A 12,551-nucleotide genomic window follows, 5' to 3' on the forward strand; every position below is an offset into this window, starting at 1 on the left:
TATTTTGATATATAGTTAATCTGTCTTTTTCTATTTACAAGCAAATTTGCAGTTTTTTTAATAAAAATAGGACAATATTGAGCATGCTATTGTAACTGTGTGTTTATCATAGTAATTTTAAATCAAAGATTGATTTAATCAATCTTTGGTTGACTTTTAAGTTGTTTCTAACTTTTCAGTTTTGGAGATCAATGATTGGGCAGGTCAACATGTCAGTTGCACACTTTCTTAGTGATGTCCTTAGGGTGAGTTCCTAGGAGTGATGTTGCTGGTCCCAGTGCATATAAAGTTTAGGCCTTTTGCACACTTTGCCAAGTGATTCTTCGAAAGACAGTTCACCTTTCTACAAATAATGCTGGGAGTACATTTTCACTATACCTTCCTTCATTTAATGTCATGTCCTGATGTCTTTGTGTTTGGCAATATAAATCTACATTTTCACCAATGAGAGTTTCTCAAAACAAGGTTCATCATAAAAAAAAAAATAAGACATAGTCATTATGTTTTAGTGGACTAATCCAACATCCTGGAAATTCTAAGCTACATGAACAGCTGACACAGTACAGCAACAGTCTGTTTGCAAGAGCTGAGCACCAGGTACCAAAAGATCTTGGCAAAGGAAAAGGCATAGAAGTTTCCAAAGTATATTTGTTTACTTTATCTCTCTTGCAGCTTTTGGAATCACTTTCAAATAAAACTCCCCCTAACACCACCCAACTGGAAGTCATTCCTGGCACACTGTAGTTAAAGTGGACCCAATATTTCTCAGGTAAGTTTCCTGTAGGACTAGCAAACACCAGCCACACGTCCTATGACACACTCTTTGACCCATAAATTGCAGAAAACCTGACTGTCAGGAGAGTGAGAAAGAGGGAACATTACAAGAATAACACTGGAATTTAAAAATAAGTATATAAGGCAAATAGTGAGTGACTCTAGTCCAAAGTCCATAGATCCTTTGGTCTGGTTGTGGTAAACATACTACTAATAAACAAAGCAGAAACTTTTCCAAGATGTCAGTGAGGGTTCAGAACTAAATCTTGAAGCATGAGAAAAGCAGCAACAGAAGTGGGAGTGAGAAAAACTAAAAGCTGAGTAAGGCACAAACATCCCCTCCCATTTCCAGCAGAGCTCTTTCTTGTTTCTGGGCTGAAGAAGATCAGCTTCTCTGGCGCTAACCAGATTTGGCACCACTTTTTATGATTTGAAATATGGTTTTATTTGCTGAATTATAAAGCCTATTTCCACATGCATGTGATTGAAAGGATCATACACTATTACTACAAAGATTAAACAATTCCATGACTTGTATTTTTGTCTTTATATTCATTTATTCCACAAAATCTTATTTTTTCACATTTTATTATAATATGATAGTGTCTCTCCCAGTAGATACCATTTCTCTTATGTTTTCTTTTTTCTCTTTTCTGTTTTCTTTCTCCTTCCTTCCTTCCTTCCTTCCTCACTATGTGGCCCATGATGGCTTTGAACTCACATGTACTCCAGGCTAGCCTCACAATTCTCTTGCCTCACTCTCCTATGTGCTGAGATTAGAGGTTTACCTACCATGCCTGGCAATGCTGCATTTCTTAAAAGCAGAGGCTATTGCCAGAATAGCCCTAGTGGATAGCACAATGCCTAGCACACATATAATTTTGTTGATAATATACACTCAAGGAAGAAAAGAACAAATGAATTTCTGTCTCCCAGTGTCAGTACTGGTGACTTTGTCCCAGTGTCTTTAAGGGTCAAATTAGAATATCTTTTGCATTCCATTCAGTTTCTAAGTTCTTTGTTTCTTTTTTTTTTTTTTTAATTCATATGTGCATACAATGTTTGGGTCATTTCTCCCCCTCCCCCACCCCTTCCCTTATCACCCACCCAGCCCCCTCACTCTCCCCCCCCCCACCCCCTCGATACCTGGCAGAAACTATTTTGTCCTTATCTCTAATTTTGTTGAAGAGAGAGTATAAACAATAAGAGGAAGGAACAAGGGTTTTTGCTAGTTGAGATAAGGATAGCTATACAGGGAGTTGGCTCACATTGATTTCCTGTGCTGTGTGTTACCTTTTCGGTTAATTCTTTTTGATCTAAAATTTTCTCTAGTTCCTGGTCCCCTTTTCCTATGGCCTCAGTTGTAATTAAGGTATCTGCTTTAGTTTCTTATGTTAAGGGCAACAAATGCTAGCTAATTTTTTAGGTGTCTTACCTATCCTTACATCTCCCTTGTGTGCTCTCGCTTTTATCATGTGCTCAAAGTCCAATTCCTTTGTTGCGTTTGCCCTTGATCTAATGTCTGCATATGAGGGAGAACATATGATTTTTGGTCTTTTGGGCCAGGCTAACCTCACTCAGAATGATGTTCTCCAATTCCATCCATTTACCAGCAAATGATAACATTTTGTTCTTCTTCATGGCTGCATAAAATTCCATTGTGTATAGGTACCACATTTTCTTAATCCATTCGTCAGTGGTGGGGCATCTTGGCTGTTTCCATAACTTGGCTATTGTGAATAGTGCCGCATTAAACATGGGTGTGCAGGTGCCTCTGGAGTAACCTGTGTCACAGTCTTTTGGGTATATCCCCAAGAGTGGTATTGCTGGATCAAATGGTAGGTCAATGTCTAGCTTTTTAAGTAGCCTCCAAATTTTTTTCCGGAGTGGTTGTACTAGTTTACATTCCCACCAGCAGTGTAAGAGGGTTCCTTTTTCCCTGCATCCTCGCCAACACTTGTTGTTCGTGGTGTTGCCAATTGTGGCTCTTCTAACAGGGGTGAGGTGGAATCTTAGTGTGGTTTTAATTTGCATTTCCTTTATTGCTAGAGATGGTGAGCATTTTTTCATGTGTTTTTTGGCCATTAGAATTTCTTCTTTTGAGAAAGTTCTGTTTAGTTCACTTGCCCATTTCTTTATTGGTTCATTAGTTTTGGGAGAATTTAGTTTTTTAAGTTCCCTGTATATTCTGGTTATCAGTCCTTTGTCTGATGTGTAGCTGGCAAATATTTTCTCCCACTCTGTGGGTGTTCCTTTCAGTTTAGAGACCATTTCTTTTGATGAACAGAAGCTTTTTAGTTTTATGAGGTCCCATTTATCTATGCTATCTCTTAGTTGCTGTGCTGCTGGGTTTCTGTTGAGCAAGTTCTTACCTATACCTACTAACTCCAGAGTATTTCCTACTCTTTCCTGTATCAACTTTAGAGTTTGTGGCCTGATATTAAGATCCTTGATCCATTTTGAGTTAATATTGGTATAGGGTGATAAACATGGATCTAGTTTGTTTTTGGCACACTGCTAACCAATTTTCCCAGCAGTTTTTGTTGAAGAGGCTGCTATTTTTCCATCATATATTTTTAGCTCCTTTGTCAAAGACAAGTTGGTTATAGTTGTGTGGCTTCATATCTGGGTCCTCTATTCTGTTCCACTGGTCTTCATGTCTGTTTTTGTGCCAGTACCATGCTGTTTTTATTGTTATTGCTTTGTAATATAGTTTGAAGTCAGGTATTGTGATACCTCCAGCATTGTTCTTTTGACTGAGTATTGCCTTGGCTATTCGTGGCCTCTTGTGTTTCCATATAAATTTCACAGTAGATTTTTCGATCTCTTTAATGAATGTCATTGGAATTTTGATGGGAATTGCATTAAACATGTAGATTACTTTAGGGAGTATAGACATTTTTACTATGTTGATTCTACCAATCCATGAGCATGGGAGATCTCTCCACTTTCTATAGTTTTCCTTAATCTCTTTCTTCAGAAGTTTATAGTTTTCCTTGTAGAGGTCATTCACATCCTTTGTTTGGTTTACACCTAGGTATTTGATTTTTTTGAGGCTATTGTAAATGGAATTGTTTTCATATATTCTTTTTCAGTTTGTTCATTATTAGTGTATAGAAATGCTAATGATTTTTCTATGTTGATTTTATATCCTGTTACTTTGCTATAGCTATTGATTGTGTCTAGGAGCTTTTGAGTAGAGTTTTTTGGGTCTTTAAGGTATAGGATCATGTCATCTGCAAATAGGGATATTTTGACCATTTCTTTATCTATTTGTATTCTTTTTATTCCTTCATCTTGCCTAATTGCTCTGGCTAGGAATTCCAGTACTATGTTGAATAGGAGTGGAGATAGTGGGCATCCTTGTCTAGTTCCTGATTTTAGAGGGAATGATTTCAGTTTTTCTCCATTAAGTATAATGCTGGCTGTAGGTTTGTCATATATAGCTTTTATAATGTTGAGGTACTTTCCTTCTATTCCTAGTTTTCTTAGAGCTTTTATCATGAAATGGTGTTGGATCTTATCACATGCTTTTTCTGCATTATTGAGATGATCAAGTGGTTTTGTCTTTGCTTCTGTTAATGTGGTTTATTACGTTTATTGATTTTCGTATGTTGAACCACCCCTGCATCCCTGGGATGAAGCCTACTTGGTCGTGGTGAATAATCTTTTTGATGTGTTGTTGAATTCGGTTTGCCATTATTTTGTTGAGGATTTTTGCATCAATGTTCATTAAGGAGATTGGCCTATAGTTCTCCTTTTTGGAGGTGTCTTTGCCTGGTTTTGGGATAAGTGTAATACTGGCTTCATAAAATGTGTTAGGCAGTTTTCCTTCCCTTTCTATTTTGTGGAACAGTTTAAGGAGGGTTGGTATCAGTTCTTCTTTAAAGGTCTGATAGAATTCAGCAGAGAATCCATCAGGTCCTGGACTTTTCTTTTTGGGGAGACTCTTGATTGCTGCTTCAATTGCATTTTGCAGTATAGATGTATTCAGGTGATTAATTTCCTCTTGGTTCAGTTTTGAATGATCATATGTATCTAGAAATCTGTCCATTTCTTTAAGATTTTCAAATTTATTTGAATATAGGTTCTCGAAGTAGTCTCTGATGATTTCCTGGACTTCCATGGTGTTTGTTGTTATCTCCCCTTTTGCATTCCTGATTCTACTAATTTGGGTTTTTTCTCTCCTCATTTTAGTCAGGTTTGCCGGGGGTCTATCGATCTTGTTTATTTTTTCAAAGAACCAACTTTTCGTTTCATTAATTCTTTGTATGGTTGTTTTGGTTTCTATTTCGTTGATTTCAGCTTTTATTTTTATTATTTCTCTTCTTCTATTTGTTTTGGGATTTGCTTGTTCTTGTTTTTCTAGGAGCTTGAGATGTATCATTAGGTCATTGATTTGGGATCTTTCAGTCTTTTTAATATGTGCACTCATGGCTATAAACTTTCCTCTCAGGACTGCCTTAGCCGTGTCCCATAGGTTCCAGTAGGTTGTGTTTTCATTTTCATTGACTTCCAGGAACTTTTTAATTTCCTCTTTTATTGCATCGATGATCCACTCTTCATTAAGTAATGAGTTATTTAGTTTCCAGCTGTTTGCATGTTTTTTGTCTTTACCTTTGTTGTTGAGTTCTATTTTTACTGCATTGTGATCAGATAGTATGCATGGTATAATTTGTATTTTCTTATATTTGCTGAGACTTGCTTTGTGCCCTAGGATATGATCTATTTTGGAGAAGGTTCCATGGGCAGCTGAGAAGAATGTATATTGTGTAGAAGTTGGATGAAATGTTCTGTAGACATCAACTAGGTCCATTTGATCTATTGCATATTTTAGATCTTGGATTTCTTTATTGATTTTTTGTTTGGATGACCTATCTATTGATGATAATGTGGTGTTAAAGTCTTCCACAAACACTGTGTTGGAGTTAATAAATGCTTTTAGGTCCTTCAGGGTATGTTTGATGAAATTGGATGCATTGACATTGGGTGCATATAGGTTGATAATTGTCATTTCCTTTTGGTCTATTTCCCCTTTTATTAGTATGGAATGTCCTTCTTTATCTCGTTTGATCAATGTAGGTTTGAAGTCTACTTTGCCTGTTTTCGGGGGCCATTGCTTGGTAAATCTTCTTCCAGCCTTTCATCCTAAACCTATGTCAGTGAGATGGGTCTCTTGTAAGCAACAAATTGTTGGATCTTCCTTTTTAATGCATTTCATCAAACAGTGCCTTTTGATGGGAGAATTAATTCCATTAACATTAAATGTTAGTACTGATAGGTATGTGGTGATTCCTGTCATTTAGTTGTCTTTGTTGTTTGAAAGTTTGATTGTGTGTACCTAAGTTGAGGTTACTCTCTACTTTCTTGCTTTTTCTTTTCCTGTAGTTTGGTGCTGCCTGTCCTTTCATGGTTATGTTGGGTTTCACTTTCTGTGTGCAGAATCCCTTGAAGAATCTTTTGTAGTGGTGGCTTTGTGGTCACATATTGTTTTAGTTTCTGCTTATCATGGAAGACTTTTTTTGCTCCATCTATTTTGAATGATAGTTTTGCTGGGTAGAGTATCCTGGGGTTGAAGTTATTTTCATTCAGTGCCCGGAAGATCTCACCCCACGCTCTTCTTGCTTTTAATGTTTCTGTTGAGAAGTCTGCTGTGATTTTGATGGGTTTACCTTTGTATGTTATTTGTTTTTTCTCTCTTATATACTTCAATATTCTTTCCCTAGTTTCTGAACTTGTTGTTTTAATGATGATATGCCATGGGGGATTTCTATTTTGATCTGGTCTGTTTGGTGTTCTTGAGGCCTCTTGTATCTGTATGGGAATAGATTTCTCTAGATTTGGGAAATTTTCTGTTATTATTTTGTTGAATATATTACGTATTCCCTTTGCTTGCTCCTCTTCTCTTTCTTCAATGCCCATGATTCTCAAGTTTGGTCTTTTGATGGAGATGGTGAGTTCTTGCATTTTCTTTTCACAGGTCTTGAGTTGTTTAATTAATAGTTCTTTGGTTTTTCCTTTAATTACCATTTCATCATCAAGTTCTCAGATTCTGTCTTCTGTTTGTTCTATTCTGCTGAATTGGCCTTCCGTTTTGTTTTGCAATTCCGTTTCATTCTTTTTTCTGAGGTTTTCCCCATCCTGGGTCGTTTCCTCTTTAATGTTCTCAATTTTTGTCCTGAGGTCATTTATCTCTTTATTAATCATGTTGTTTGTTTCACTTTGGTGTATATACAGTTTTTCTATGGTTTCCTTTATTTCTTCTTTTGCTTTTTTAAATTCTCTATTTTTGTTGTCTTGGAATTTCTTGAGTGTCTCCTGTACATTTTGGTTGACCATATCTAGTATCATCTCTATAAAATTCTCATTGAGTACCTGTAGGATTTCTTCTTTTAGTTTATTCTTGTGGGCTTCTTTGGGTTCTTTGGCATTGTTTATCTTCATTTTGTTGGAGTGTGGATCTGAGTATCTGTTTTCCTCATTTCCCTCTGGTTCATGTACTAAGTTTTTGCTGTGGGGAAACTTTCCCTGTTTTTTCTGTCTTCCTGTCATTGTCTTTGGTGTTGTTACTGTCCCTGTACTGTGTGCAATTAAGTATTTTCTAGCTTGTAATAATAGCACTAGTGATATTTAGAATGGAAGGGTGAGAGGAGATGGAAAGCAAAGAAGTTAAAGGAAAAGGGAAAAACAAACAAGTAGAAAAAAACAAAACAAAGAAGCAAACAAAAAAAGTTTCAAAGATATAAATAGGGAGAGATAGTGTATTAATCAACTGTAAGCTGAACAGGCATTAGAGAGACAGAGAGAGGATTAAAAATGAACAAATAAATAAAAATAAATAATTAATTAAAATAATTAAAAATAAATAAATATAAAAAAAACTCCAAGTTCAAATGCAATAAAGTTTCAGTCTTAATAATTTTGGTGTTTGTCCCTCAGCCTCCAATCCTGGAGATGGTGTCTCAGAAGTAGTTCTGTGGTTGTCTCATCAAAGGGGAAAGATACTAGAAAAAACAAAATAAAACAAAACCACACAAAACAAAACAAAAAAACACCCCACAAAGTGTCCCAATTTTCAAGTGCAATACAGTTTCAGTAAGTTTTTCAGCATGCAGGTGTAGTTTGGTTGTTGTCTCATCAAAGGTAGGGAGAGGAAAAAAGAAGTCTGGGGACAGGTCTGTGAATGGCTATCTGAGGCTGCAGCTCACCTGCCCGCTGCTGTCAGCCTGCTGTATCTGGAGGCTTTATTTATACAGATCTCTGGGGTGAGCTGAACACTCACCTGGCCCTGCAGGCTTTGTTTACTCAGAGTTCTCCTGGTGTGATGCCACTGCTACAAGCTTTCCCCTTTCCAAGCACACTGGGGAGGTGACACTGCACCTGCTTTCTTAGGCCGGCGTGTTTATTTACAGTTCACGTGGGAAGTGGGCCTTCTCCCCTCTCCTGTGGAGTTTTCCTCCCACCGCCACTTTTACAGGCTTTCCTGCTCCTGGTTGCTGGTTGTGTGCTGCTGCTCCTGCCTTCTCCAGCCAGCTTGTTGTGAGGGATTCCCCCTCCCCACCTCTTCGGCACTCAGGGTGCCCCACCCTCTTTGCTATGTGTCTTTTATGTTGTTATTGCTTATTATTCAGTTTCTCTCTTTTTTTTTTCCCTGGGTGGTGGTCGGTCTGTCCAGGAGGCTATGCTGATCTGGCCCAGGGTTGTCTGTGGGAGTACCACATACCGCTTAGCTCACCTTGTAGTCTGCATCTTCCCAAGCCGTCTGATCACTGGCATCTGGCGGTGGCTTGGGATCCCTCCTGGTTTCTCCATTTAACGTGAAGTGGAGATGCTCTGCGCAGGCTGGAGGTGTGGAGGAGTCAAAGTTTTGCCTCTTCTCAGTGGTTTTTCCTGTAAGGTGTGTCTCCAGCATCTCTCCAAGATTTTACTTTAGGAGGCACGCTTTCTGCTTCCTCCCTCTAGCTGCCATCTTGGAATTCCCAGTTCTTTGTTTCATAGCGTAGTCTAGCACAGGGCATTGGACTAGATCTTCTCTCTGAGTTAAATTATAAGCTAGAAGGGATGCTAAGGAAATTCACTTACTACTATGTTACAAATCAGATTCTCATATGCACTATACTATTCAAACTAAATGCTGGGGACATTGAGCAGAAAGAGAGTGTGTCTGATAATTTGAGATGATCAGGAGGAGCACATAGAGAGGTAGTATTTCAGGGCCAAGGGTTGGGGGATTGGGAAGGTGGTTTAAAGACTGAGTGAAGTGCTGGGTGTAGTGGCTCACACCTGTTATTCCAGAAATCAAGAGACAGATGCAGGAGAATTGTGAGTTCCAGTGTAGCCTGTGCTACATAGCAAGTTCAAGGCCCTATTGAACTGCATAGTAAGACTCTATTTCATAAAACCAAGGATGGAGAAGTAGCTCAGTGGTGGGATACTTGCCTTAAATGTACAAGGTCCTGGGTTTTAACTCTAGACCTGACCCCCCAAACACAATGACAACAATGAATAATGTGTTTAATGAACTGAAAAAGAGGGGAGGGATGGTAGGAAGAATATTACAGACAGAAAGGGTGGATGAAGATAAAAGATAGAAAAGATAGAAGATAAAAGAAGAGAAAAGATAGTTTCTAAGTGAAACTGAGCAATGGTGTATCCTCCTAACATGGGAGAGAAGAGAAGAAATCCAGGAAAGGGCATGAATGGGAGCTGGAGAATGAGTCCATGCACACATTTGGAAGTTACCTTATCAAGGAGGCAAGAAAGTGTGGTGGTTAACACCTCACACTTAGAATCCAACTACTTGAGTTAAAATTCTGGGGCTGGTGATGTGGTTCAAGTGGTAGAGTGCCTGCATAGCAAGCACAAGACCTTGAGTTCAAACCCCAGTACCATCAAAAAAAAAATCTGACTCTGTCATGTTTCATAGACCTTGGATAAATTGCTGCATCTCTTTGTGTCCCGGGTTTCATTTGTGAAATGATTATACTTGCTCTTACCTCACAGGGTTTTGTGATAGGTGCAAAGCATGTCTAGGAGAGTGTTAAGTGAATAATAGATTGTTAACCATATCAACCTGATGAACTAAATATGAGAGTCATGTGACCCACAGGCAGTGGGTAAATTGCAAGAAGTTGGAAAGAGTCATATTCCAGCTCGCATTTCAGTTTTAGATTCTTCCTTACGTCAAAGCAAGTACATAGCCTGAGCTAAAGAATAAGAATTAAGGTGGGCTCCAGTGCAAGGAGAAAGTGAAAAGGTATTAAAAATGAGAACATTGTTGTTGCTCACCAATAATATCTTTCACAGAGATGCCAATCATGAAAAATTCAAGAATTTACTGATGTTATATCTTGAATACGAGACATTTATACCAAAGAAACTGCTTCATGTGATCAGCACATTGCATTTCTGAGATGTTCACATATTTTCCATTTGGAATCACTACATAGCCAGATTCAGTTTTTTCAAATGTGACTGAGGATATGGCTCAGGGGTAGAACATGTGTGAGTCCCTGGGTCCTATCCACAGCACCTCTCCAAAAAATTACTTCACATACAATTCTCTGTAAAAAGAACAAATGAACCCAACAGGAACAAGCTCTGTATGGAAAATGAAGCACAACAAAAGGAGATATGAATCCAGTAAGAAAATCTTCCAAACTATAATGAGGAAAAAAAGAAAGGAGCTGGGAGCAGATGGTGGGTTAGAAGGAAAAGGGAGGAAAGAAGAGAAAGATTTCAATGAAGGACCAAAAGAAGAAAGATATAAACACTATAGAGTGGATGTTTTTCCAACAAAAATCTTTTAAAATCTATAGAAAACAAAATAAAGACATGTATCTTTTAAAAAAAAATGAACCTCTCTTCTGAGCTCTTAAAAAACTGTTTCAATTGTTAAAATAGGCAATTAATTTGCCCGGTTTTTGCTGATGTCTGTAGTTTTTCTGTGATATTCATGTGATTGTTGAGGAGTACAATTTTACTTCTAGTGAAATGTGATTGTTACCTAAGTTTATGTTTTATATATTGTTTCCAGCTCACACCACTAATTTGAACATCATGATCGATCTTCTGATTATATAACCTACCTCTTCACATCTGAAGATACAAGAATCAATGGCAGAATTTGTCTCCTTAAATATCTAGAGTCATACTGGTAATTACAATGTCAATTATCTATTAAAATAAACACCAATAAAGACTGATTATTTTGATTTACCTCACACATTATGAAAAACAGAAATGCCTGGAATTCAGGATTTATACTTTGTGATTTCTATTACATAGGAAATTATTCAATTATTACTATAATAAATGTGATGTTTATTAAAAGAATATGGTAAAATGCATATGAGGAACAAATAAAATTATTTTGAATATGAACTTGTTTTCTTGCCACCAGATCTACTTTTAAGCTACTTATTCAGCTTTCTTCTTCCGATACCCTGACTCCAACAACTCCTTGGTGTCACCAGCACCTCTAGTCCATTGACCCAACATTGGTCCCTTCTATCCCCACTTCCCTTCTTGCTCTTCTTCCTGCATCACCTGCTCTTTTCCCTTGGCTAGTATCTCATATCTTCACTTCTGTTACTCAAATGAAAACCCACAAAACCATCCTTTTACACATATTCTGACATCCACTTTGTCTGCAAATCCTGTCATTTCCACCCTCAAATTTTACCCAGGGTCTGACCATTTCACTCCACTTCCACTGCTACCAAGATCAGGAGAGGCAGGAAACCCAGAAAGTAAATCTTGATATTTGGGGCTGATTTTCTTCCATTAGGCATCAATTCCAGAAAAGGCCAAGAAGGTAACTGCCATGAAACATGTCCAAAGTACTCAAAGGGGTGCTGGGAGAGTCAGTCGCAGGGAGGGGGCTCATGGGCACATACTCTTAGTGTGACATCACCCTAGAGTGGGCCAGGGAGGCTTCCAGGGGCCAGGTGCTGCTCTCCATCTCCCAGTGGAGCTCTCTCTCCAGCTCAGCCCTGGAGAAGTCATGAGCTTCTGGAACAGGTGATTCTGGCCTGGAGGAGAAATTTCTCCTTTACCTACGGCCTCTCCAGTGCCCTCTACATAGCTCACCTTTGTACCAGCAGGCAAAATAGGCAATGAAAAGTAAATTTGGAGCTGAGAAGCAAGACCTTGATAACTGATACTGACTTGATAAGATTGCATGTTGTGTGTCTGAGTGTGACCACTAAGGAGGTTGTAAAAGAACAACAAAGATAAGAGTGGAAATGAAATAATTTTTTTAAATAATAATCTTTAAGAAGCCAACAAAAGAGCAAAAGTATACATGAGAAGAGTATTTTAGTAAACAAAAACTTCAAACTATTGTGGTTGGAATGTCTCCACCAAACTGCAGGTTGAAATTTAATCCCCATTGTGAGGCATTAAGAGGTGAGACCTTGGGATGGGACCAGTTCATGGGTAAGTGGGTTAGTGGGTTAATGGATTGTCACAACGGTGGCTTTGTACCAAAAACAAGCTCTCTCTGGCACACTTGCTCTATCTTCCCACATGATGCTTTCATGGCCCAGCAGGTGGCTCTCACCAGGTGCCAAGCAAATGCCAGAACCATGCTTTTGGACTTCCAGAATGAGGAGCTAAATAAGTCTCTTTTCCTTACAAATTACCCACAGTGCAAGGTTTGTTCAGTATATGAAGATCAATTAATATTTTCCCCACATTAACTGAATGAAGGAGAAAAGTTATCGGGTTATCTCAGTATGTGTGCTGAAGACATTTGATAAATGTTTTCATTTGCA

General features: G+C 38.2%; 1 protein-coding gene across 17 annotated transcripts in view; it reads left to right on the forward strand.

Annotated features, from left to right (window-relative positions):
- The window catches only part of LOC109687273 (cytidine monophosphate-N-acetylneuraminic acid hydroxylase), a 300,528-nt gene extending 289,371 nt beyond the window's left edge, over window positions 1-11,157 (forward strand). For all 17 annotated transcript variants that reach the window (XM_074082744.1, XM_074082757.1, XM_074082751.1 and 14 more), the window contains 2 exons: window positions 673-769; window positions 10,811-11,157. In XM_074082744.1, coding sequence (XP_073938845.1) covers window positions 673-748 — 76 coding nt within the window. In that variant the 3' untranslated portion in view covers window positions 749-769; window positions 10,811-11,157. The remainder of the gene's footprint in view (window positions 1-672; window positions 770-10,810) is intronic.
- The last annotated feature ends 1,394 nt before the right edge of the window (window positions 11,158-12,551 follow it).

The sequence above is a fragment of the Castor canadensis genome, chromosome 8 (assembly GCF_047511655.1).
Source record: "Castor canadensis chromosome 8, mCasCan1.hap1v2, whole genome shotgun sequence".
In the NCBI taxonomy this organism is placed as follows: Eukaryota; Metazoa; Chordata; class Mammalia; order Rodentia; family Castoridae; genus Castor; species Castor canadensis.